Genomic DNA, 25,185 nt, shown 5'->3' with positions numbered 1-25,185 from the left:
CAAGCCAATTACATATTCCCCATATCGTTCAACATTCATAAAAGACATGTCTTATCCATTATTCAGCACATGATGTGCGAAATAATGGGAAAATATATGTCCTATGGTAATTTAATTACTATCAGATCATAATCCAATGATTATTTATCTTTAAAAACATATTCTAAAAATTTTATATCACTAGGTTTCAATAAGCACATCAAAATATCTGGATAGAATGAAAACATATACTTTTGCACAGATATGATGGAGGTTGAACCTGATACCATTTATGTGAAGATAACATTGACAGATAGTGGGTGCTCTTTATAGCAAAGAGTTTCCATAATGGATCTATACATATCATTGGATGATTTTATTCATAAATTTTAACTATGTTGGTTCATGTCACCAAAGGCCTCTTGTGGACGGACTATTGTGTTTTGTATATGGCCTAAGAATTCCTAAGGAATTCGAACAAGCTCAGCCAAATTCAGAATCAAGTCTACGGAGGTGATTTAGAGGTCAATGTGGGGTTACCCTTTATGTAAAGCTTGGTTGAATCAAGTCTAAGGGATTCAAACAAGCTTCAGTCCTAAATAAAAAAAACAGATTAAACATCCATAGTTGATCTTACCCTAAGTTTTTCTATGAGTGTCATGTGCATGAAAATATGTCTGTAAATGATAACCGATGAAAATACGATTATAAAAAAGAGTTTACAAACTCCTTCATATATTCTAGGCTCATGTTGTGTAGTTTGATCCCTCGCATGTTGAACAATCAAGCTATCAATTGAAATAAATAAATCCAAATTTGAATAATAAATACATATTAACTATCTTTATTAATTGGGGAAGACAATGAGGGGGGTTATTGGGCTCATTGAGTGGTGAACTAGAAACTAGGGTGAAGTATGCCATTTAAGGCTTCTGATGTACAAAAATATTTATAATTTTCCTTAAAATCATAGAGAGACTAGGGGTAAAATCCACATGGAGAAAGTACTGAATAAGTGAATTTTAAGTTTAATTTATAATTTTAAGAATTTTATATATTTGGAATTAAATATAATTTAATAATATAAAACCATGGAAATTTTATTCAAAATAATTATGAGGAACTGAAAAAATATTAACCCTATATAACCTAATTTATCCAACTGTTATAGAATAATTTTAAGAAACATAATAAATTTTCTAGCTAGTATAATTTAGTAGTTACATTTAGGGTTCGCCTGTCCCGATACCGGTATCGGATGACAGTAGCGGGATGGATGCTGTATCGGATACCGGAAAGGGAATTTCCGGCATTCATTTTTTTTTGATATCTGGATATCGGATGTCGGTATTGGATATCGCTTGAAACAGTGACGATATCCGATACCGATATCCGTCTTGATGTCGTCATCCGCCTCCGTCTCAGGGGGAGGATGACGACACCGGATATCGGGTGTGGATATCAGATTTTGATATCCACATTGAAAGGATACTTAAAAATATTATTAACTGACAATTATTTCGCGGTTTAAAGGGATTAACGTGGGCAAGAGATTACTAGGAGACCTTTCTGATTGTTCAATCATTTCGTTTAATATATACAGCTCAATATTTTCAATTTCTTCCATATGGGATAACCGGATTCGGAGTTTGATGTTAAAATTGGAATCCCTTTATATCCCATATGGAAGAAAATATAAATTTTTAGCTCTATTTATTGAATGATATGCAAATACATTAACTAACCAACATATTTATGGGGCTTAAAATAGAGCGACGGTAGGTAGAATATTATTTTATTATTTAACATATAGCCCACCTCATTTAATATATATTAAGCAACATTTCTAATTTCTTCCATGTGGGATGATGGGATTTGGTTTTTACTTTAAACTTCGAATCCTGTTATCCCATATGGAAGAAATTAAAAATGTTGCACTCTATATATTAACTGGGGTTGGTATAACATTAAAATAATACGACGCTAATGTACATAAGCCTATGAATGTGGTAGAAATGTTTATTTTTTTCAGTCGATACCGGATATCAATATCCGGATACCGGTTCCGATATCCGGATATCGAAATCTGATATTTGGTATCCGATACCCGTTTCGTTTTCACCTCCCCCCCGATATCCATCATTGATATCCGTCTAGACTTAAAGGATGGATATCGACCGATATCCGATATCCGATATCAGAGACCGTCTCGATTTTCTCCCAGATATGGATATGGTTGTCCGATATCGGATATCGGACGGATATCGGTTGGACAATCACTAGTTACATTAGATACTTTAGTTGATGCTTCATTAGTGCTGGTTGACAAGTTGATGGCAGTGGGTTTAATGGAGTGGAACGGTGATTGCAGTGGAGATGGTGCACAACCGTTTTTACTCTACCGCTCAATAGAGACTAGTAGATAAACCAATAATAGGGTTGAAATGCCCTTATACGGTTTTGATGTAAGCAAACCAATTGCATATTTAAACTTTTAGAAGTGTTTTGCACTTATAAATGTATATATTCTATTTCATCATTTTCTATGAATTTATTTCAATGAAAATTAAAGTAAATACTGAAAAATAATTTTCAAAATAAAAAATAAATATTTACATTAACGCGTGTATGGTTGGTGGCAATTGTGGGTGCATGCGTACATAGTAGGTGGTCATTGGATGCAGCAACATACAGAGAACAATGTAATATTAAGTGAGACAAACCATACTTTTTACCTGGAAAACTTACATTATCTACTCTTGAAGGGTATGTAGACATATACTTGGATTCATGATCCAAGTGCATTGATGGAAACCAAATTTTGCTCGTTATCAAAATTTGCAAGCACAAAATAAGGCTCCAAGTTCCAAATGTTTCCTCCTTCAAAATGATCAGTAATGTAATGACTGAGAAAATTAAAGACAAAACATATTGCAGATTAGTTAGCTTGTCAAAATTAATTTTTATTTTGAATTTAAAAAATAATATGTCCTCAAATTTAATTGATTTATATGGCCTTCTATCCAATGACATGTTTTACACCTCATTCAAATTCAATAATACAACCTGTATTCATTATTATTCATAGGCGACGTAAATACTTAACTCCAAGGATAGGTTAAATGATTATCACATTATAATGAGATTATACTACGGCGGTTCTCATTAATGGGCATATATCCTAAAATTTATTAGTCATAAGTTATTCAAGAAGGATGTCAAAGTAACATGATATAATATCACTCCCTTGGTTGTCTGGTGTGGATGATCCAGAAACCAGTTGTGTGGGGAAATTGAGGGATAGTTGATGCTCTCTAGCTAAGGTGATATTGTAGATGACTATCAACCAGGTTCATTCATGTCGCCATTATGCAAATAATTCTTAGGCCTGAGACATCAAAAATATATTTTTGATGGAGACTTGTGTTTTCACTATGACCTTCAAGCCCATCCACAAGAAAATGGCTCCAACCAGCCCTAGGATATAGGATGGATTCAGCATTAGTCTTTGAAGCTGGTTGTGTAGTCAAGATGGGGTCATCAGGCCATGGTTTAATAGGACTTAGAATCTTTGGAGAAGATGCAATGTAGCATATGGCAGATATCATGAAAATATCAAAGTGTGTTTTATGATGATTTCCAAAAGCATAAATTATGACTGGAATGACCAATCCTGATTTGGCAATCTGTTATACCCTTAGTCATTATAAGAGTTTCATATGGATGGGGGATTATGTGTATATGGTATACGCTGAGACAAATATTCCATGAAAGAGTTGGTTAAATTCCATGAACTTTTTGGGAATTCATTTCATGTGCTCACTGATCGACTTATCGATCAGGTTAAATCAATGCGAGATTAATTAATATATGTTAATTTTTTTATTAAGTTGGCTATAACCAATAAGCAGTTGTTGGGCTATTGAGTCATTGACTAGATTCATATAGAGGCCTAAATTGTCACACACATAAAAATTATTGGAAATCAGAGGATATACATAGAGTATAAGGTGTTTATGAAAAATGTTGTTAAATATAAAAGGTCACTAAAGTCCTTAGTGAGAAACCCCCATAAAAACTTTTCTTTGGACAACCTCTCTTATCTTTTATCTTTGATCGCCCTCACTTCCTGATATATTGTAATGGTGAAAATATCCTCACAGATGGCATGGATACAAGTCGAGTTCGAGCATTTGAGCCCAGTTTGAAATAACACAACCCAAAACTCAAAAGTTGAGCATAATTCAAAAGTATGTTTCAATTCATTTATCAACTATATAAATCTCATTTAGTGGTAGATCATTGCCAAACAACAATGGAAAATAAAAGGTAAAAGATACATATACTATCAAATACATGAGACGCGGTTTACAGCTAGGCAAATTTGATTACATCTATGGTTGTACATTATTACTCTAAGCACAAATCCGTCCTATCAGATTATAGAATATTATTAGAGAAAAGAAATAATATAATCCTAATATTTTTTTATAAAAAGTAGGCACTTAATCTACTGTTTTCTCACTTTCTAAACTTATTTCTGTAATGTCAAACAGTTGTTTGGAAATATTGCTCTCTCTCTCTCTCAATCTCTCTACAGTTCAGATAACTGTTGGAGGACTACAGCGAGTATTGATCTGGGTTTGCGTCCGACAGGGGGCGAACGGTGAGTCCTTCCACGAGGCTTCCTCCTCACAAAACGACGTGGGCGCCGAGAAAAAGCAGCGGAAAAAAGGATTAGAACGCTGTTGCTTCCAAATTTCAATCTTGGGAAGGTGCTCTGAGGAGATCTGGACGTGTTCTTTGTTCACGGCGCAACAATCACCAGTTGGGCACGGGTAATCGTCAAGTACGCCTCCCCAAACCCCTTCCCGGGTCGTCATTTTCTATCTTCCTCTTCATCCTCCCTCTGTTTTTCGTTTCATCGCCGGTTTTAGATCTGGTAGCGTCATGGGTGTTCTTCCTTTCGTTGAAATTCAACCTCTTTCGAATTATCTGACCGTCAACTTTCCTGGGTTCGTCGTCTCTTCCTCTCTTCCTCCTCTGTTTTCTGTTTTGTCGCCGGATTTTATTTAATAGTAGCCTCTGGGTGTTCTTCCTTTCGCCTAACCTCTACCTTTTTCAGACTGTCTGAAATTCAATTTATCTGGGTTCTTCTTTCAGGAGAAGTTATCGACTCCGTTAAATCGAAGCTTCCTTCTCCAGGGTGAGCAACATGAACGCCATCAGCATTTAAAAAATTAATTTTTTGGGTTCCTTGTTTATATTCAATCGTCACGGAAATTTTTACCTGTGAACAAATATTGAGACTGAACGATTTCTGTCTTATTTTCCAAACTTTTGCCAAAGAAGTTACCCTATGGCACACTCAATTTTGGAGCTTCTATACATGATATATTCTCTGGCAAGCCCTGGATAATGAACACCATCGTCTTTTTATAAAACATAAATTCAGGGTATTCTGTTAACATTCGATTGTCGTGGGGCTTTTGACGTGTGGATAATTATTGATCTGAGTGTAGTCCATCTTTTTGTCCCAACTTTCACCAAGGGAGTTTTGCCAAAGAAGTTCTTTGGAGTTTACCAGTCCCAAATTGCTTCCTTATTGGCGCACTCAAATTTGGTGTTTCCTACACCTGATATCCTCTCTGACAACCCCAGTGGCCATATTCTTAAAAAAACAATTTTCTGGGTTCCTTGTTAATATTCTATTGTCTTAGAGTTTTTTGCATGTGAATAGGTATTGATATTGAGTGTAGTCCATCATCTTTTTTTCCAAACTTTTGCCAAGGGAGTATTGCCAAAGAAGCTCCTGGGAAGTCACCTTGGCACACTCAACCTTGGAGTTTCCTATTCCTGATTTCCACTCTAGCAAGCGCAGTGGATCATGAACGGCATCATCTGCTCATGATCTCATGGTAAAATGGAAAATTATGTCAGACAGACGCTAGGAAACTGCTTCATCATGTAACCTCTTCCGATCTCTGGTGATGGTGGTTGTTGTCACCAGGTGTCAGCGCTCTGGATTGCTTTGGCCTGCTGTCTCTTGGTATTCTTGAAGGACATTCTCAGATTACTCGGATTGATGGGAGGGAAGAGCTCAAGAGAAGATTACGGAGGGAGATCCCACTCAAGACATACATCCTTTGCCTCCAATAGCTTCGGAGGGTATTCTTCAAGAGATACACAGCAAGAGACCTATGCAGCACCATACTCTGTGCCCACCACAAGCTACTCAGCTCATCAAACTAGTGGAGGGCGCAGGCTAGACAGGAAGTATTCAAGGATTGCCGACGAGTTTAACTCTCTGGAAGAGGTAGGAATGTTTAAGGAGCTTTGTGGAGTAAATTTTGCTGATTTTGAATATTCTCATGTAATTTGTTCAAGTTAAATCAGCGTATTTTTTGTCTGTATATTTATCTCCGATCTTTGAGTTGTTGAATCGAATTAGAGAACTTCTTGGTAGGCACCAGAAGTAAACTCTAGTATTTATCTCCTGGTTTACTTTGTTGTTCCCTACGGCCATTGAATTATCTTTTTCCCCCTTTTTCTGATGCAGTTTAAAGAAGGATTGGTTCTTATTTTGTCCTGTATTCCTTCTCTAGAGTTCAATCTATTTTTAGAAGTTACTTTTGGGGTGAAAATGAGTTGTCATTCATCCTCTGGTTTATTTCTCTGTACTTTACAACCCTCGAGTAGAGTCATCTTTTCTCTTTTGTGACTCTATTTGTTGAATGTATAAGCTAATTGTAGAAATTACATAATTAGATTATTATTAATGGGCCAATACTTATGGGCCCATCATCCGATTTAATTAAATCGGAGTTATAACGGCTAGTCAAACTAGCCGTTATAAATGGCCTGTATAAATACTCTGTTATGTTAATGAAATGTAGGCTTCTTTTCTCTAAGAATTTTTCTCTTCTTTCTCTTCTATACTCTGTTCTTCTCGCCTTCTACTCCAAGGACTCAGTTCAATCGACACTTCAGTATTAATTTCACTCTATGAAAAGAAGACAGGTTTTGTGCTTTTTCATTTGAGAAACGAGCATTTTCAGTCATGTTGCTGATCTTTGTGTTCTTTAAGTCGTATCATTTTTTTGTGTTCTTCACCAAAGAATTGGCTTGTAATTTGGTCTATATATCTACCTTCAAAAGTTCGAGAGTGTTTGTTTGGTGTTTTCTTAGTGGAAGGCAAGATATATTTAACAATTCCTGGTTGGCCTGAGAATTAACCTTTTGTTGAGGTTATCGTTGACCAATTTCTGGGTGGTTGACGATGACAATGATTTTTTTAAAGAGAAAAGGGAAGATCACCTGAGAACGGTGATCAACATGAATTCAGTAATATATATGATCGTGAAATACACGACGGACCAGAATAGTCCTCTTTCCATCCTTCACTCTCCCTGAAATCATGTAGGACAGTGTGCTTTGACGCATCCCTTCTCTTAAACACAATCTCATTGCGGTGCAGCCGTATCGCCCATAACACCACAAGGAGCCTCCCCCACTCCATGCGATCCCTGCACGCACCTCTCCAGATCAAGCACCAGTGTACGTCGTCAGAAGCCACATCCACCCTGTTGAGCTTCTACGAGCTCTATATCTCCCTGGGAAACGATCACTTGAAGAATAGATGAGAGGAATCTTCCTTGCCCTGTGGACACATGGAACACACTATCAATCTCTCTGGGAGCAGGCACTTCTGGAAGACTTGTGTCATAGCTCGCCTCCTGGGAGCAGCCATCTGAAAATCCGTAATTCTAATGGTACTTTCTATTTCCATTAAATCTGCAAGTAAGAACGATTGACTCCTCCACTGGGTGTGGATAGGCCTATCCACACTCAGCCATCCCATGCCCTGTTGAAAGTTTACAGGTGTTATATCGACCGATGCATACTCATCAATTCTTCCACCCTCAGGTTTGACAGAGCGCCCTCCAAAGTCAGATTCCATTTGTCCTCCCAATATCCTTAAACTGACACTTGAGGGTTCCTTGTCTGAGAGAATAAGTATGGTAATTCCCATAACATAGTGCGAGCTGATCACTCATCCTTCCAGTAACGGAATAAAAACACGTTCATAATTTAGCTTCGAAGAATCTCGAAAGGTTTGAGAAAATTCTGTCACATGCCCGGCAAAAAAGTGGAAGCCCTTCTGATTGGGGCCGTACGCTGTTCCCATTTCATTTTTGTACCATAATTATCTCTCTATACCTTCATGACCATGTCTTCTTCTGACCTCATAATCCTATCTGCTCACTTTGTCAACAGTGTCGTGTTCATGGCTGTCAAGTACAGCATCCCCTGCCCCCATCTGTCCACTGGTGGGCAAATCACTTCCCATGAGACCAGAGCTGATTCCCTACTGTTCCCCACCACAGGGCCTTTCCAAAAGAATTGCCGCACCAAGGAGTCAAGGCACCTTCTGATCACTTGGGCAGTGTAAAAATATGCGACTTGCAAATATCACCGATCACAGCAATTACAGCTGCCCTGCTCTTCGACTACTCATGTCTCTTCCATCCCTTGATTCTGCTCTCAATTTCTTAATCACCGATGCCCCATCTGTGCTTAAAATCCTCCCCCTCATTAATGGCAATCCCAAGTGTCAGTTAGAGGGCTTTCTTTATTATTAACCCACTTTATGTTTATTACTTGTAATGGGCCCATTATCGGCCCATGAGCTCAGTGTGTGTAAACTCCCTGTGAACCCATATTATAAAGGGACACAGGAAACCCTAATGAATCTCTAATCTCGTTTTTGCCACATCTTCCTTCTTTATCTCCTCTCTCTTCTCTCTCCTCGACCTAGGGTTAGGTCAAGGGAGTCTCACACCAGGTTGCACGTGGGTAATGTCCCAAAGCCCTGGAACATCGTATTTTTTCCTCCTGCAATATTCCAAACCCCACAAATCTGCTTTGGCTCAGTTCATCTGCATGCCCGACAAATCTGCGAATAGGTCTAATAACGTGTATAAGTTTCAAGGTTCCTCCACTGAGCCTTCCATGAAGATTTTGGTGTTCCCATTGGCTTGCTGGCCTTCTGAGAGCCCCCAGCAAGCAATGTGCGTGTACGTTGAGTACATAGGTGGCCGGGGCATTCACTGTTCGGATATATAGTAATGGTGCCAAAAGATAACCTTCCTTGATCACCTTTGTGGATGGATCCATTCTCGCTCCAGTTTTCCATTCAATACGCCAAAAGAGTGGGAGGTTACACATCTCCTGACCCACTGTACACACTTGATTGGGAATCTTCTCTTTCTGTCCCACAGGAAGTCCCAGTCGACAAAGTCGTACGCCTATGTAAAATCAATTTTCCACATGAAGCCTTTATTCCCTCTCTCTGCCAAGCTGTTAGAGATTTCACCTGCACCTACTGCGCTGTCAACCAGCTGCCGTCCAGGGATGAAAGCTGACTGAAAGTGTCCAGCAAGATGTCTAATCATCATCTGAAGTCTGCAGGCCAGAACTTTCACAATGATGAGATAGATGGAATTAGGCAAGGACATGGGCCGAAAGTCATCGAACCTAATGGCCCCTAGACATTTCGGTAGAAGGAAAAGCCATCCAATGTGTCCATAACTTCGGCTTCAAACATCTCCCTAAAACTCAATGAAGAAAAACGCTGGGAATCCTCGGGAACCAGAGCTCTTCCTCCATTTAAACCCTTGATGGCCTCTTTCACTCCTTCCACTGTGAATGGTCTCGCCAAAATGACCTACCGCTCCCGCGTGACCCTGGTGGCTCCTCTACCGATCCATTCCTGTCGGCTTTGGGGCCTCGCCTGGAAAAGACTCTTAAGTGTTCCACCAGTGCCCACCTACTGACCTTGCAACTGGAACTTCAGTACTTAATTTGATCTTCTCCTTACATTCCCCGTGAGGTGAAAAAAATCTGGTGTTGATGTCTCCCTCCTTCAGCCGCAGCTTCCATGATCTTTGCCTCCAATCCATCTCCACCTTTATATTCTCTGTGGCTTCTGCTTTGCTACGATGCAATTGTATCAATGATTGAACCACTGTATTGTTCCCAAATTTTGTCAATCAATTCCTCAATTCAAGTATTCGATATGATTCGATACAGATCAACGTGGATCAGGACTCCCCTTCCCACGGTGATGCTCCTTCCGGATCTTGAACGATCCCTACGGATGGCGCCTTCGCAGTCCTCAACTGGTAGCTTGCTCCCCAAGCTCCACGGGCGGCCCGACAAGTCGAGCTCCTCCCTCTGATCAGCAGGTTGGGAACTCCCTCCTGTTGCCTCGACCTCCCAACAGTAACTGTCGAGTTGTCTTCCAAGAAAAGAGAGAATAATCTCCATATCTGGATCGCCCTCTTATTTAAAGCGAGCTACTCCTCCCATTTTATTTGGTCCACCTTGGGTCAACGCTTCTAGTCAACTAGGCGCCGACCTGCCTTATGTTTGCTTCGTCTGTTGTATTTCTTGGCATAGAACCTATCAGAAAAGAATCTGGTTTTGATGTCTCCCTCCTTCAGCCACAGCTTCCATGATCTTTGCCTCCAATCCATCTCCACCTTTATATTCTCTGTGGCTTCTGCTTTGCTGTAGTTATTTCGTTCCTTCACCTCCTCTGACGAGAGATCTCGTGTATCCTGTTGATCATCCAAATGTTTTATGTCAGCCAAAAGCCTATGACAGTCGTCTGCTTCTTTCCTCCCAAATGCACTTATTGAACCCCACGAGATATCTTTGAAGCTTGGCTAGTTTTGTAGCCAATCTTTCTGTGGCTGCACCCTGTCTCGGTTGTGATGACCACAATTTTTCCTTTTCTTCCTTGAACTCCTTGTCCCTCAAGCAGGATTTGTCCATCCTGAAATATGTAGCCCAGCCCTATCAGTCCTGTGTCTGCCACACATTTGGGAAGTGGTCTGACAAAGCCCGCGAGAGTGAGCTCACATCAGCCATAGGGGGAATCGCTCCAACAGTTCACCTAGCATAGGAACCTGCCCAGTCATAACTACATATTAGGCCTCTTCGTGCTCCTTCACATCTAAACACAATCCCTAGGTCCCATTTCCTACAGGCCTGCACCTGAAATAAAAGACCAAAATTCTGCCACACCTGGGTGTTGTGAGGCTAAACTTTGGGGGGCCAAATTCACAGCTTATCGACGTGCCGACCATGTTCTTGTGCAGCAAGTTAAGCAGCCTTCACTATTGCAATTAGAAATTGTGGGGTCGGATTTGTGAGAGAGAACAGTGTGTTGTATATTGCCAATAGAATTGACAGAGTCGGCCATGTCTGGCAGCATGCTGGCGAGGCCTGGATAAACTGGCCCTTGGCCTTTGCATCACTAATGGCGGGAGGACATCATGCCTTACCCGCCTGGTTGTCTGCACGGACCTGCGGCTGGGATGTTGATTCACAAGCTCTGCTTCAACAATGCTTGCAAGCCCACTTGTCGATCCCGCTGGACGCACTGCGTGCCTGCAGGTCTTCGACTAAGGATGTGCTCCAATGTCTCCTCTAGATCTGATGAGGGTCTCCCTACCCTCAGTTGATAGTACACAATGTCAGCTAATGCATTGCGCAAAAACCAGCCTTGGCCAAATCAGGAAACACCTTTCTTGAAAAATAATCTTTGTCCTTTCTCCCACTCCCTTTGCATTTATAATATTTCTGTTCTCAAGGTCCCCTTGCGCCATGTGTCTGCTGGTTACCGCATTGTCTTCTTAATCTGCCTTTGGTATGTTTGTGAAAAGAACATATCGCTATGATAGCTGTTTTCTTGGTTGATTTAAGAAACAAACTCTACAAATCATCTCTTTTTAATTGGATTGGTATTCTTAATAGCCCTTTAACCTGTTTCTTTACCGTTTTCTGGATTTTTTTTCAGGTGACTCAGGCTCTGGCCAAGGCTGGGTTAGAGTCGTCAAATCTCATTGTGGGTGTTGACTTCACAAAGAGCAACGAATGGACTGGTTTGTAGCGTTGGAATTTGTGGAATAAAGAGATGAATGGTATCTTGCACAAGAAGTTCTTAATTTTCTTTTTAATACTTGGGTTTTAGGGAAAATATCTTTCAACCGCCAAAGCTTGCATCGAATCGGAGACACTCCAAATCCGTATGAGCAGGCCATATCGATCATAGGACGAACTTTATCTGCTTTTGATGAAGATAATTGTATTCCATGCTTTGGGTTTGGTGATGGTAGGATTCTTATACGATACCCAATTCTGCTAGGGGTAATTTTGTCTTTTGTCTTAAGCATCATTTCCTTTTAATACTCATAACCCTGCCCTGAGAGGGCTGTCAATAACTGGTTGAATTGGCTGTGAGATACTCCATTAGGGGACTCAGGCGCCAATTTCAGGCCTGTAACAACCGTAACCATCAATAAAGACCTACCCCAGGTCTCCACCAGTTTCTGTAATCACATACTATTTACTTTTGTCTAGTATAGTTACGTCGATTATCTTTTCTTTTGAGATTATTTATTTTCTTGATTATCTATTTACTTCGTTACATGAAGTATTTTTACTGGGTCTTGTCTTTGCAGCATCAACGCATGATCAGGATGTTTTCAGCTTCTACCCTGATGACAGGCCTTGTGATGGTTTTGAAGAGGCTTTATCACGCTACAGGGAGATTGCACCCCTGTTGCGGTTGGCTGGTAAGCATCTTAGTTAATTTATGACGTCCTGTTTGGAGGATTTTACAGTAAACTTGTATTTGCACCATTTGAAAAAAATAAATTCAGGGCCAACATCCTTTGCTCCAATAATTGAGATGGCAATGACGATCGTGGAGCAGAGTGGCGGCCAATATCATGTTTTACTGATAATTGCCGATGGACAGGTACTGAATCTCATTTTGAAGGCTCTACTTCATGTTTTCGTTTCATGAAATGCCTGGCTGACCCTGGTTTAGGTCTTTTATGTCGTCTTTTTTTTGGTTTATCCTCGTTGTTCATCTGAGTCTAGGATGACAATGACTACCCTTCATCGTGGAATAGAGCATTGTGATGATGACGACTCGTCATTATTATTATCATCCTAGTCGCAGACTGATGCAGAGGACAATGGAGATAACAATGGATGATAACTATAATTTATATAGAATAACGTCCAATCTATTTTTCAAAAAAAGAAAAAGAATAACCTCCTATCTGAGTGTAACCCTCTCTCAATGTCCAGTATGACGATGATAATGACAATGAGACTCTCTCTCATCTGCAGCTAGGATGATGATGACGACGGCAAGAATATCCATCATCGTCCTCCAACCATACTATTCTTTCTTCTAAATTTCATTTCTTTTTATTTTTGAAACTTTTACGTCCAAGCCAAACTTCATGAGATATCAATATTTATTTCCATTATTGCGATTTTAATGATGCAGGGTAGTTTGATTTGTGCATAAAAAACTCATTAAGAATGCTCTGTTTGAATTGCCCTTGTCAACGCAGGTCACACGGAGCGTTGACACTGGGGCTGATCATCTTAGCCCTCAAGAACAGAGTACCGTTGACGCCATTGTAAAAGCCAGGTAGGCCAATCATGGAGACTTTAAGAAATTGTTATTTCATAATTAATTGGATACATGACATAAAAAATTACATTTAATGTTTGTCTGGGATACTTCCGTTCATTAATTATCTTGGTGGAGAACGTCCATAAATATTGATAAAAAATAAACATTAAAAAATAACTAAATTGTCCCCGTGTTTATTCGTTGCTATAACATTTTGGGGACGCCTCCACATTCACAAGTGAATACGGATATATTACCCTAAATAATGATTTATTTATCATTTTAATGAAAATTCGGCTTTAATTCTGTTAGTGGGTATATCTGATCATTTTCAAGCTCTTTCTTTATCGAAAGTTTATCCGCCACATTTTGTTGAACAGTTAAAAGTTGATTTTATATTGGTCGGCAACTTATACGCTTTTCCAAGTTCTTCCCATTTTACAAAGTAGTGGTCTGCCTATATTTGTTTATCATTCAATAATTTCCACACATGTCAACAATCAAGTAATATCTTGGTTGGAAACTCCTAATTTTGTGATTTCTTGCCATTTTACTAATTACTGATTGCATCAAGGAATCAATAATGCTATTATTTCAGTGAATTTCCGTTATCAATCATATTGGTTGGGGTTGGAGATGGTCCATGGGACATGATGAAGCAATTCGATGACAATATCCCTGCAAGGGCATTTGACAATTTTCAGGTAAACCTTCTCCCAATTTCTATTATGGTAATGCAGAAATTTTCCTGCATTAAAAGTGCCAAATGGGTAGAAGAAACTAAATATATTGATTTCTCTGGGTCGTCAGTTTGTCAACTTCACGGAGATCATGTCAAAGAGAACGTCCCAATCGAAAAAGGAGACTGAGTTTGCTCTGTCAGCTTTAATGGAGATTCCTTTGCAGTACAAAGCAACGTTAGAACTCGGAATCTTGGGGTGGGTAAACCTTACTTTCTGCCGTTCTACATCTTTTCATCGACTATGCCTTCTGCTGACCTCTCTCCTTATGTAACTCATTTCTTTGTATCCCTCCTTCCCCCTATATTCCTTTCTTTTTGTCTTTCTTTGTCTATCTCCCTCTCTATCTATTGCTGTCTTTCAGCTATTCAATATTTTTTGTCCTATATCTCTCTTAATTACGCTTTCTCATTACTACTAATCTTTATATTTCTCTCGATATTCCTCGATCTATGTATCTTTCTCAAAGTCTTAATATACCCGTCTTTCGTTCTTTAACTCTTCCTCTCTCCGATACATCTCTTTATCTATTTCTACCTACTCGTATCCTTCACCATAAATCTCTCTTTTTCTGTCTTTCTTCCGTAAAGCGGTCTTTCTTTTTAATCTTTATATCTGTGTCCCCAACTTTCTTCTTCCACATCCTTATCTGTCTCAGTATTAGTATCCCTCACCTTTGTATCCCTGTATTTCTCTCAATCTTTTTCTCTAAATCTTTCTATCTCCATATCTCTGTTTTTTTTCTCTCCTATATTTCTGTCTCTTCCACCCCTCCTTTGTTCTTCATTTTTCTCTCTCATACGTTATCTCTTTCTCTATCTGTTTCCCACTAACTATTCCCATCTCTCCCCTAGTCTTTCCATCTTTCACTCGTTTTCACTCCTATGTCTTCCTGGGTCTCTTTCTGTTAATTTTATTCATCTGCATACCTCTATATTTCTCTCTTTTGTGTCTCCTTATCCACTCCTCTGTCCAATACCTCTCTCTGTCTCTCCCTCACCCCTCTTTCTTCTGTCTTTCTCTGTTTCCCTCTTGCTCTCTTTTGTACATGTTTCCCTCCCTCTCTTTCTGTCTTCCTCTGTTTCCCTCCCTATACTAATCTATGTGCCTATCTTTCATCTTTCGTTCTCTTTCTCTCTCTTATGTCTCTCTCTTTGTCTCTCTTTGTCTCTTAATCTGCCTCAATGCATGTCTCTTTCTTCCTAATTTTTGCTAACATCTGTTTATCTCTATCTTCCTAATATTTTTTATCTCTGCCTCTCTCTACTCTCTCTTAGGCATGTATCTGGGAAATCTCCAGCTAGGTTTCCTAGACCCCCACCCGTTGGAGGATACGGTGTAGCATCAGGTTCAAAGCCTCAATCCAAGTCAACAAGCTTCAAGCAAAGCGCGCCATTGTATCCTACTTTTGATGCTCCTGCCCCAAGCTCTGCTCCCCCTTTGAGTACTGCTTCATATGACAATCATGTAAGATGGCATGTCATCTATTGTATGTCGTTGATGATCACGATATATCATCTAGTCATCGTGGTTTACCATCCATGTTCCGGTCAGGGGATAATCCTGCAATTTGGTTTGATCTTCATGAGGGACTACCATTTGTCCACATGTCCTGGATAATTTATCATTCTGTGGAGGACATCATGTAATTTGGCCTGAATGATGATCAGCTATCCAAATCATATACTATGGAGTTTATCCAAATCACGAATATATTCATGATGTTTCTGTCGGGGGATAATTATCATCATACAAAGTTGGGAATCTGACTTTGGAAATGACAGGTTTGTCCGATATGCCTGACGAACCCGAAGGATATGGCATTTGGCTGCGGCCACCAGGTAAAGAAAACTTTGAAGGGCCTCTTCTATTTTTTTTAGACGTACAGAATATCATGTAATGGGGGGGATTTTGTTCTTGTAGACCTGCTGTGAGTGTGGCCAGTCTCTCCAAAACTGCCCCATCTGTCGAAGCGAGATAGTGACAAGGATCAAGCTCTACTGATCGATAAATTCTTCATGCAAGGTGCGGCCTAGCTCTTTTACTGGAATTCTTTCCCTGTAAATCTATCCTTGTTGAAGAACCAGTCACGAAGAAGATTATAATGAGATATGGTGCATGGTATGATTATCCTCTTGTTTCTTGTGAAAAAAATGATTTTCCTCTTGTTCATCTTCCTTACTAGACGATGGCAGAGGACAATGGTTGCCAGGGTGATGAAGACAGTGAGTAAATCATCGTCATCGTCTCTCGTTCTGGCCAGTATGACTGGCAATTATTTTGTCCTTTCTTCATCATCCTTTTTTTATCTTGCTGGGATGACGATAGCATCTGCTCTCAAGCTGTCATCATCCCGGTCCTTTGTTCTCACCAGGATGACAATGTCAAGTAAGAAATCATCATTGTTATTCCAGCTGACAATGATGGTTTTTCGATAGGATGAGGATGACAATTTTCATCATCATTCTCAGAAACACAATCCGTAACTTTAATTCCACAAAGTTTGTGTAATTGGATAACCGATGAGCATCGTTTTGGCAATAATCTTGCAGTCGGAATCCTAAAAATTCCAATCATTTTATCACAATTCAATCTTCAATCCCATAGTAGGATGTTCATTGTGTTGGATTAAGAGATTCAAAATGGTTTCACGTTCAAGGAATCTCTTTTTCCTAGTTATCTTGTCATTTTCTTGGTTATTTTCCATCGAAGGAATCTTTTATTCCCATAAAGCTCAACTTTTAGATTTAAACCCTAAATCCGAAACAAGATCAATCCAGAACTCATAAACATTTGTCTGGAAGAGTTGTTGATAAAAGATCATTGAAAATGGCTGCAAAAATTATCGTATCACGTATGATTTAGCACAAGGGATGCAAATTGTTTCATGTGGATGAAATTTCTCTTTCCTCGTTGAAAGAATATATTTTTTGAATAGATAATCTGCTTCTAGATCAATGAAGTGTTACTTTCCAGAACAATCAGCATGGAAACAGTTATCATGAAAAACTTTTGATAAAAGATAAGCCAAAGACTGCCATTGACTGCAAAAATTCTGGGAGCAAAAAGGTGGGTGGATACATTCGGAAAAGAAACAAAACAGCAAATGTCCTCCTCACCAGTCAATGAGCAAACTACTTTTCCCCTGGATCCATCCCACTAGCCAGTTTCCGCAGTAAAAAGAAGCATTAGGCATGACCACAAAAAATATTCTTGCAGGATATAAATGCCACATCATATCCTGTCCAGCCAGCTCATGAAACTATCTTGAGACCCGAACTGAAGATCCTGAAAATTTTCATTTTTTCCCGTTCTTAGAAAATATGCAATCTGGAAGTAGAAAAAGAATCAAATAGGAAAATATAAACTATCTTGAGACCCAAACTGAAGATCCTAAGAATTTTCATTTTTCTCCCGTTAGAAAATATGAAATCTGAAAATAGAAAAACAGTCGAATCAGAAAATGGAATCTATCTTGATGCCCAAACTTTAGAACCTGAAATTTCTATTTTTTTCCATTTATTGTACAGTATGAAATATGAAAACAGATTGTTCAAAAAAAAAAATTAAATATGAAAACAGAAAAAAAAATTGAGTTGTAGTTCTTACGGCGAGATTGAAATCTGGGGGCGTGCTGGTGTCTATGCCGTCGAGATCGGGGAAATTTGAGGCCCAATTTTCCTTTCCGAACGCGACGTCGTTCCAAGAAAATGGGATTTGACTTCTCGACCATGGTTCTTCGGGAGGGAAAAGCGGATCTAAGACTTCATCACAGACTAATGAGATAATCAGATCGTCATCAACTTCGGAGAACTCAGTGACCACAGAGTTGTTGACAGAGCTCCTCTTATTGGAGATGGAGATCTGAGGCTCTTCGTTCTTACATTTCTCGCCCTGTCCAATTAGATAAAACCAGGAAAAGAGATTTACTTTTCCTATTCAGTTTCAGAAAACAGTTCACAGGAAATGACTCTTCTGATAAATATTCGGAAATTAAGTTGCATATGAACCAGTAATTTGAAAATCGGATGAGAAAAAACAAGAGAAAATTTAAATCCAAGAGAAAATTTCTAACCAAGTTTCAGAAACTAAAGCATCAATAAGATTACTCGTCCTGCTCAATTTGACTTGCAAAAATACGCAAGAGAAAAAACAAGACTATTTAGATCCAGTTTCAGAAATCAAATAGGTAGGGAAGAGTGAGGCGTTATCTGATATTGAATCAGAAGAAGGAAATTCCTCTTCTAATCAAGTTTCAGATGTAAACATGTGCTTAGGGATCAATCGAAGTTTCCAATATCGCAAAAAAAGCAATTGCAATTCAAATATCGTTGAGAGACAATGGCAGCAGCCACAGTCCCAAAGAGAAAAGCAGCAAGGCAATCTTAAATTCATTTATGCCAGCAAGGCAATAAATATGCACGAAAATATACCAGAAAATATAATCATGGACGTGTTATTATGTATCATTGTCTTTCTTTTATTATGTACCTTTTATTATCCCTTTGTACTTGACCTCGTTATGGTGCCCCATTATGTGTAAACCGTTCTGTGTATCCCATTATATGAATCATGTTGTTTTGTTCTCTCTGCGTCTCTACTTCTCCACATCTCTCCACCATCTATTGTTCTGACACAGCATTATCTAATATTCCATCAGATAATTAAATTCCCGCGTCTGATCCAGTCCCAGAATTAAGTTGCATACCGATCAACTTAAATTTCCTTCTCACCAAAAAAATAAGAGAGAAGTCACATTTTTTGGTGAATTTACAGAAGTACGAAACTCAATCTCAGACCCCACCAATTTGACGTGTCATCAATAAACATGCATTAAACTAAACCAGGAAATAAAATTACTCTTCCAATCCAGTATCAGAAATTAGAAGTCAAAAGCACTTTCTGGTATTCAATCAGCAAAATAATATTATTTTTCTGATCCAGTTTCAGAAATTATGGTTCACAGAGATAAACTAGAGAGTCATATCTGACAAGAAAAGAGAAAAAAAGACAACTGAAGTACAAGTATCCTGGAAAGACCAGAAAAGCAGGCAACCAAGTCTCAAATCCACCAATTCGACGTGAATTAAATAAACATGAAATTAAACCAGAAGAAGGAAATTAGCCTTATTATCGGTTTCAGAAAAAAGAAAAAACTATTTATCAGGTTGCTCACCATTCTCGGGTGATCTTCCTTATTTATTCTCAAAAAAAGCCTATCCAGTTTCAGAGATCAAATTAAGTCCAAAGCATAATCTGATAGTCTATCTGAAAAAAGTGCTATTTTTATAATGTTTCAATTATTAAGGTGCATTCAGATCAATTAAAGTTTTAAATGCAAATATCCTAGACAGCCTAAACCAGAAAAGTAGGCAACTCAATCTCAAACTACCAACATGTAAGAGATATTTACATATATATTAGCAAATATGTACCTGGGTAACCATAATCTTGACTTTATCCTCGTCGCCTTCATCATACCTGCATAGTTTCTTTGGGGTGCTGGTTTTGGGGGTTGTCGGCGAGACTGCAGCAATCGGGTTATCCAAATCATCTTTCCCCGAATCCAACGGACTGATTTCCTCTGATTGTTTCAGCTGGGTTTGATAGAATATCTTTGCGACCACAACTTGGCCATCCCTCTCGTCTTCCTCTGTTCCAAGATGGTACTGATGCATTACCCAGTTCGTCTTTGTCGGCTTAAGCCCTTTTCTAGAGCTTTTGTAGAGGACCATTATTTTCTTCACCCCTCTTTGGACCCCATTCTCTATCACAGGCCTGGTTTTCCCAGTTTTATGCCACCTAACATGGTCCTCAGAGAAGTCGAAGCTTTTTTGGATTTTGCGGCGCTTCCGTTGTCCTGTTGAGTAAGCGTTTGATGTCTTGTAAAAGAAATGGGAACTGCTACCATCCTTTTTCACCCCTGAAAAGTTGAAGGGAATCTGGATGAGAACTTTTAAAAAACTATGAACAATAGAAATGAAAACTGAAAGGAACCTGGCCGGGATCGTATTGAAATGTACCTTGAGTCGATATAACAAGTGAACAATCTTTGATTTAGGTTTGATTGAGAGGGATAGACAAGAAGAGTGAGACATAACGACGATTAGAGGCAGGGACGACATGGACTTGGAATAATGGTTGTAGCCAAGAGGGGATTAGAGGCAGGGTGGACCTCGCCTAGAGAGAGATAGCAAAAGGAGAAACACAACTTTATTACTTCTTGTCTGCCTTCCTAAAGGGAGGACACCCAATCATAAGGGAACATGGAGGAGAGAAAGACTAAAATTCTCCCTAGGGCTTAAATGACAGAAATACAGCTGAATGTGTCAGGGATTATATCTGAAGAAATCAAGAATTGAATTCCTTAACCCTTGTTAGGGTGCATTACATTGTATTTATAGGAAGGAGGAGAGAATGCAAAATGGACCCATTATCATGGGTCATTGCAAGGAGATATTAGAAATACAAGAAGAAGCCCATTCAACAATATCAAAAACATTGGTAGCGTAACGAAGGATGGGCGTTGCATCATCTAATCGAGTGCCATGATTGCTTGCTGACTTCAATGCAACACACCATTTAAAATTCCAAGAAAAAAGAACTGAATTTTAATTTGTTTTTGCTCACCAGGAAGGTTTTCAGGGTGCGTATAGCAAATTCCTTCGTCTTCTTCAAGAGTAGGAATGAACTCGTCAATGAAGATGTGAGCCTTTGACTCCCCAATGCCAACTTTCCCTGCCAAGTGTTCTAGAAGCTCTGCATCGGTGGGGTCAAACTTCACGCCTGCCGGTAGCCCTGGCCATTCAAGCGAAACCTAGTTCCCACAAAAAATTAGTAACTTTTTCAAGCTTTATCCTGTCTCGCCAAGCTAAAAATTCATTCATGATCACTGTTTGGCATTAGTAAGCATTCAGTGCTGTGTTTGAGTTGACATAATGTCATTGCCCGTCGTTGATGTTGATAACTATGTTGACATCGAAGAATTTCAGGATGATTAATATATTTTTTTGAAAAAAATTCAGGGTGGTTAATGATGACGTTAACATTGACTAGGTTGCCGATTAATTCTTCCACATTGTTGATGATGGGAATATCACAGACAATTGACAAAGTTTGTCAATCTCAACTATCAATTGAGCAAAATGTTAGTTCAAATGGCCAACATCGTTATCAGGGTCAACTGACCTAGTTGACAGTGGTGATGATATTAGCGGAGATTTCGTAAGTATGGACACTTAACAGTGACCATGCTAGTAAAAATTGTCAATGTCATTATCAAGGTCAACTGACCTAGTAGACTATGGCGCTGACTTTGAAACACCAAACTCTATTCATGGTGGATTAACTTCTCACTGACATGACAGGAATGAAGAAATTGAAGCGATCATGAATAATGGAAAAAAAATATTGATCCTGTATATGTCAGGGATAATTCTGCTATTTAGAAAGGACGAAAAGTAAAATTATTAGTCATAATTAATGCCCTAATCAAATCCAGAAAAAATTCAACAACTAATGACACCATTGCGGATACATTACATCGCGAATTTAGGTTTGAAACTAAACGAGAAGGCAGTACCACTAGTTCAGACATTTGTGTGCTACAAAAGTAGACAAGAAAATAAAAATAAAATAAAAATATCGGAAGAACATACATCACTGTTATCAACACGGCATTGGCAATTTGGGCACTGCCGAATAGCTTGGGCTGCTAAGTCACTGATCGCACATTTGGAAAGCGCAGTAGGATTCTTAACCTTTTTAGCAAGTCCCCGGCTGTTGATGAGCCATGCCCTACAAAATGTCGTCTTCTTAATTTATTGTTTTCAATGTTCTTAAACCATTGGAAAGAAAGTTCTCAAAGAAATTATACGTGCATAATCAAGACTACAGAAATGCGACAAAGGGAGAAGAAACCAAACATATAGACAGTGTATATATTGTCCACTATTACCCCACGACCTCCGGGATTTTTTACATGATGATTACTCAGGTTAATTCAAAAAAAAAATGATGATTACTCAGGAAAACAAGAAATCTCATTATTCTCAAATCAACCATTAATAAAGTGGATACGCAAGAAATCAGAGCATCGGAAAAGAGGGAATGGCATGATACGATCCAAGATCACCCATATGAGACGACGATGACATATGAGCTCAATCGAGCCAACAAGGTCACTACAGAAATCCCTCAGCTTGTCCAAAGAAGATAGGAAATCCCACAGCTTGTCCAAAGAAGATAGGAAATCCTTTGTAAGAAGTAGCTTATTTTCAAACACACTGCCTCCCTCTGCCACCTGTCATCTGGGGAACCATCACTAGTGTGTTAGTCCCTTCCCTCAATTCTCTTCCCTCGGACCTTGCCTTGGCATCTCCTTTCTTTCCCCTTCCTTGTCACCCTCTTAACATGAACATCTGTGCAGTCCTTGACATTCTAGATTAGGATTACATTTTGGCATCTGGAGGCAAGAGATAGAATGATACATTCTTTTCAAGAATATATCGCATGGCACACAACACAAAGGGCTGACAGTGAGACCCACAAGCAGAGAAGATCACTTGTGTGGAATCCTTTAAATAACAACCTGGAGGGAAAGAGGCAATCATAAATCTGCAGCAGATTGGTCAGGAGAGATCGAGAGGCCAAAGCAGTGGGAAAAACCATGAGCACGAGGGGAGGCTCCAGAACGGATATTTTCAGTTCATTTTTGACTCATCACTATTCTAGTTTTCTGTATGAGATACATCGGGGAATCAGTGTCAAGTTGAAATTGCTCAACTGATGCAGTATCCTTTCCCAAGAGGGATAGGTTCAAAGTTTTTGATATTATTTCGGAGTACTGGTGTTCTAACATTTTCTCATTTCAACCAAGAGATATTACTCAAAGTCATCTTCTTGAACCCTCGGAGATTTCAATAACAATTAAACCATACAAATACCTTCTGCCTTCAGAAAACATTAATAATGTAAAGATATATTTTGTCCAATGAATGCAAAAACCAAGAGAAGCATGAAAAAAATACACATGAAATGAAGTCAATGGATTTTTAAGGTGGTATGATTTGAGCCCGGTTAGCAACAAATCACCAAATTCAAAGATTTCAAAAGAACGGACCACTCTCAAACGACTGTAGACTCAATTGGAGAAGGTCGCCAATTGGAAAATTTTTGACGACTTTCTAAGACAATGTGTTCACCAAATGTGGGCAATAAATTTATTGACAAAGGGAAATCAAATCTCTCAAGTCAATAGACTCGGTTGGAGAAGCACACCATTAAGAAAATATTTGAGACTTTCCAAGACAATGTGCTCATCAAATGTGTGTAACCGGGGAATCAAACTTGTTGACAAAGGGAAGTCACATTTCTCAAGTCTAAAAAGGTATTTGATGGAAAAGCGAGACACTCGTTGACATGCCTATCATATCAAATATCAATCTCATTCTTTCTCTTTTAAGAAAAATATGGAAATACATATAGATGTATATATGTACTTCCATATACATTAATACGCATTTCAAGGTCAACTGCAAAAAATCTCATGCGCGAAACTTGGATTTGAAATGAAAAATTAGCAAGCGTAAGTCGATAATCCCAAAGAAATAATTATGCAAAAAAGACTGCCTATAAAATGCGATTCAAGTTTCTCCAAACTTGCCCGACAACAGGAACAACTGAAACAGCTTCCACGACAGCTAAAACTAAAATAATATAATTTTTTTCGCACCTCCATTAGAGCCCCACTGCATCATCAAAATGAGCAGAAAAATCTTCAACAACAATCTTCTAAGCAAGGAAGAATATAGACCAAAAAAAAAAAAAAAAGTTCGAACATTTCTAGCGGTGAGTTGGGAAATACCAGCCTCTACACAGAATCTTAAGCTGTAATCAAGAACAGAAAAGCTCGTTCTGTTTGCTCGATCACTGCCTTATCATCAAATAGTCCAATGACGGAAGAAAACGATTAAACGGAACACACTTGTCACCCTCCACAACTCTAGTTCTACCCCGCACATAAATCAAGCCGCATCATCAAAGAATCCAATGAACGCAGAAAAGATTAAAAACCCAACGTTCATCACAAAATCACCGCACTTGAAAGCTGAGTAACGTCCAGAATATTGGATCACATACTTTGCCATTCGGAGAAGCAATCCGTCGAAATGATCCCCAAACAAACAGCAGAAGAATCAAAACAGCAACGGATAGCATCGGCCGGAGTAGAAGAAGAAGAAGAAAATGACGGCTTTTTCCACCTTGCGAAGTAATCTTTGCGCGGGGAACGAGACAGCAGGGGATGAAGACCGTTTGAGTCCGAAGCTGAGCTCTTCCCTCTGTCCGAGCCTCCGCCATCACCGAGCCTCGAGGCTCGGGAACCCCCCGCCGTCGTTGAACCCAAGCTGAACTCGGGAGAAGGCGCCACGTAGCCAAGTTGTGGTCTTTCTTGGGCTCCAAGCAAAGACTGACAAGCTCTTCTCTCAGGCTCTCTCTCTCTCTCTCTCTCTCTCTCTCTCTCTCTCTCTCTCTCTCTCTCTCTCTCTTCGCCTATCATTGGTTTGGCGGCGGGGGGGGGGGACGTACTTTCTCTGCACTATTTTGTGAAGTGGAAAGTACTTTCTCTCTCTTCAGACATGTTGCTGGACGTCCTAAATTTTCTACTTCGTCTGATAAAGGGCTAATATCACGGTTCAGCCTAAACTTTTTCGAAAATTTGAGTTACAGCCCTAACTTTTTTTTTGCCGCGTCACAGCCCGAACTGCCCATTTGGTCCGCCGCTGTAGCCCGGCCGTGACGTGGACTTGACGTGACTGCCAGGTGGATTTCCGGCGGAGTCCACGTAGGCGGAATCCACCTGGTAGACACGTGGAATCCACGTCATAACGCGATTTGAAGAAAGTGAGAAAGATAGGAACGATTAGTCCGTCCAATGTGAGTCACCCGGGAGAGAGCTCAGAA

At 39.4% G+C, this 25,185-nt stretch overlaps 2 protein-coding genes across 9 annotated transcripts; one reads left to right on the top strand and one right to left on the bottom strand.

Annotated features, from left to right (window-relative positions):
• Window positions 1-4,599: 4,599 nt before the first annotated feature.
• Window positions 4,600-16,359, top strand: LOC144705947 (E3 ubiquitin-protein ligase RGLG2-like). 8 transcript variants are annotated; one of them, XM_078578816.1, is made up of 14 exons: window positions 4,600-4,817; window positions 5,143-5,185; window positions 5,771-5,897; window positions 5,990-6,295; window positions 11,846-11,930; window positions 12,020-12,160; window positions 12,510-12,623; window positions 12,711-12,808; window positions 13,419-13,498; window positions 14,082-14,187; window positions 14,294-14,421; window positions 15,501-15,690; window positions 16,008-16,064; window positions 16,147-16,359. In XM_078578816.1, exons 3-14 carry the CDS (start codon window positions 5,895-5,897, stop codon window positions 16,225-16,227), a joined length of 1,389 nt encoding a protein of 462 aa, XP_078434942.1. In that variant the 5' UTR covers window positions 4,600-4,817; window positions 5,143-5,185; window positions 5,771-5,894; the 3' UTR covers window positions 16,228-16,359. The 8 variants fall into 8 exon arrangements, with proteins under 8 accessions (XP_078434942.1, XP_078434944.1, XP_078434940.1 ...); XM_078578818.1 differs by having other exon boundaries at window positions 5,720-5,897; XM_078578814.1 differs by having other exon boundaries at window positions 4,600-4,828.
• Window positions 16,360-17,233: 874 nt separating this feature from the next.
• NAC085 (NAC domain containing protein 85) lies at window positions 17,234-24,628 on the bottom strand. Its single transcript, XM_078578822.1, has 6 exons — window positions 24,364-24,628; window positions 21,882-22,020; window positions 20,854-21,040; window positions 19,659-20,146; window positions 17,833-18,117; window positions 17,234-17,511 (listed from the first exon to the last, which is right to left on the bottom strand). The coding sequence occupies exons 1-6, from the start codon at window positions 24,369-24,371 to the stop codon at window positions 17,458-17,460; spliced, it is 1,161 nt and encodes a 386-aa protein (XP_078434948.1). The 5' UTR covers window positions 24,372-24,628; the 3' UTR covers window positions 17,234-17,457.
• Between the last annotated feature and the right edge of the window lie 557 nt (window positions 24,629-25,185).

This window comes from Wolffia australiana, chromosome 7 (assembly GCF_029677425.1).
Source record: "Wolffia australiana isolate 7733 chromosome 7, ASM2967742v1".
Taxonomy (NCBI): Eukaryota; Viridiplantae; Streptophyta; class Magnoliopsida; order Alismatales; family Araceae; genus Wolffia; species Wolffia australiana.
This window is presented reverse-complemented; position numbering and strand designations above follow the sequence as displayed.

Coding starts and splice junctions, on each gene's coding strand:
- NAC085 (XM_078578822.1), bottom strand. Junction 18,118..19,658: donor TCAAGATTATGGTTACCCAG/GTACATATTTGC, acceptor CTAATTGGACAG/GGCGAGAAATGTAAGAACGA. Junction 17,512..17,832: donor CCCCAGATTTCAATCTCGCC/GTAAGAACTACA, acceptor GAAAATTTTCAG/GATCTTCAGTTCGGGTCTCA.
- LOC144705947 (XM_078578816.1), top strand. Junction 12,809..13,418: donor TGATAATTGCCGATGGACAG/GTACTGAATCTC, acceptor TTGTCAACGCAG/GTCACACGGAGCGTTGACAC. Junction 14,188..14,293: donor GGGCATTTGACAATTTTCAG/GTAAACCTTCTC, acceptor CTGGGTCGTCAG/TTTGTCAACTTCACGGAGAT.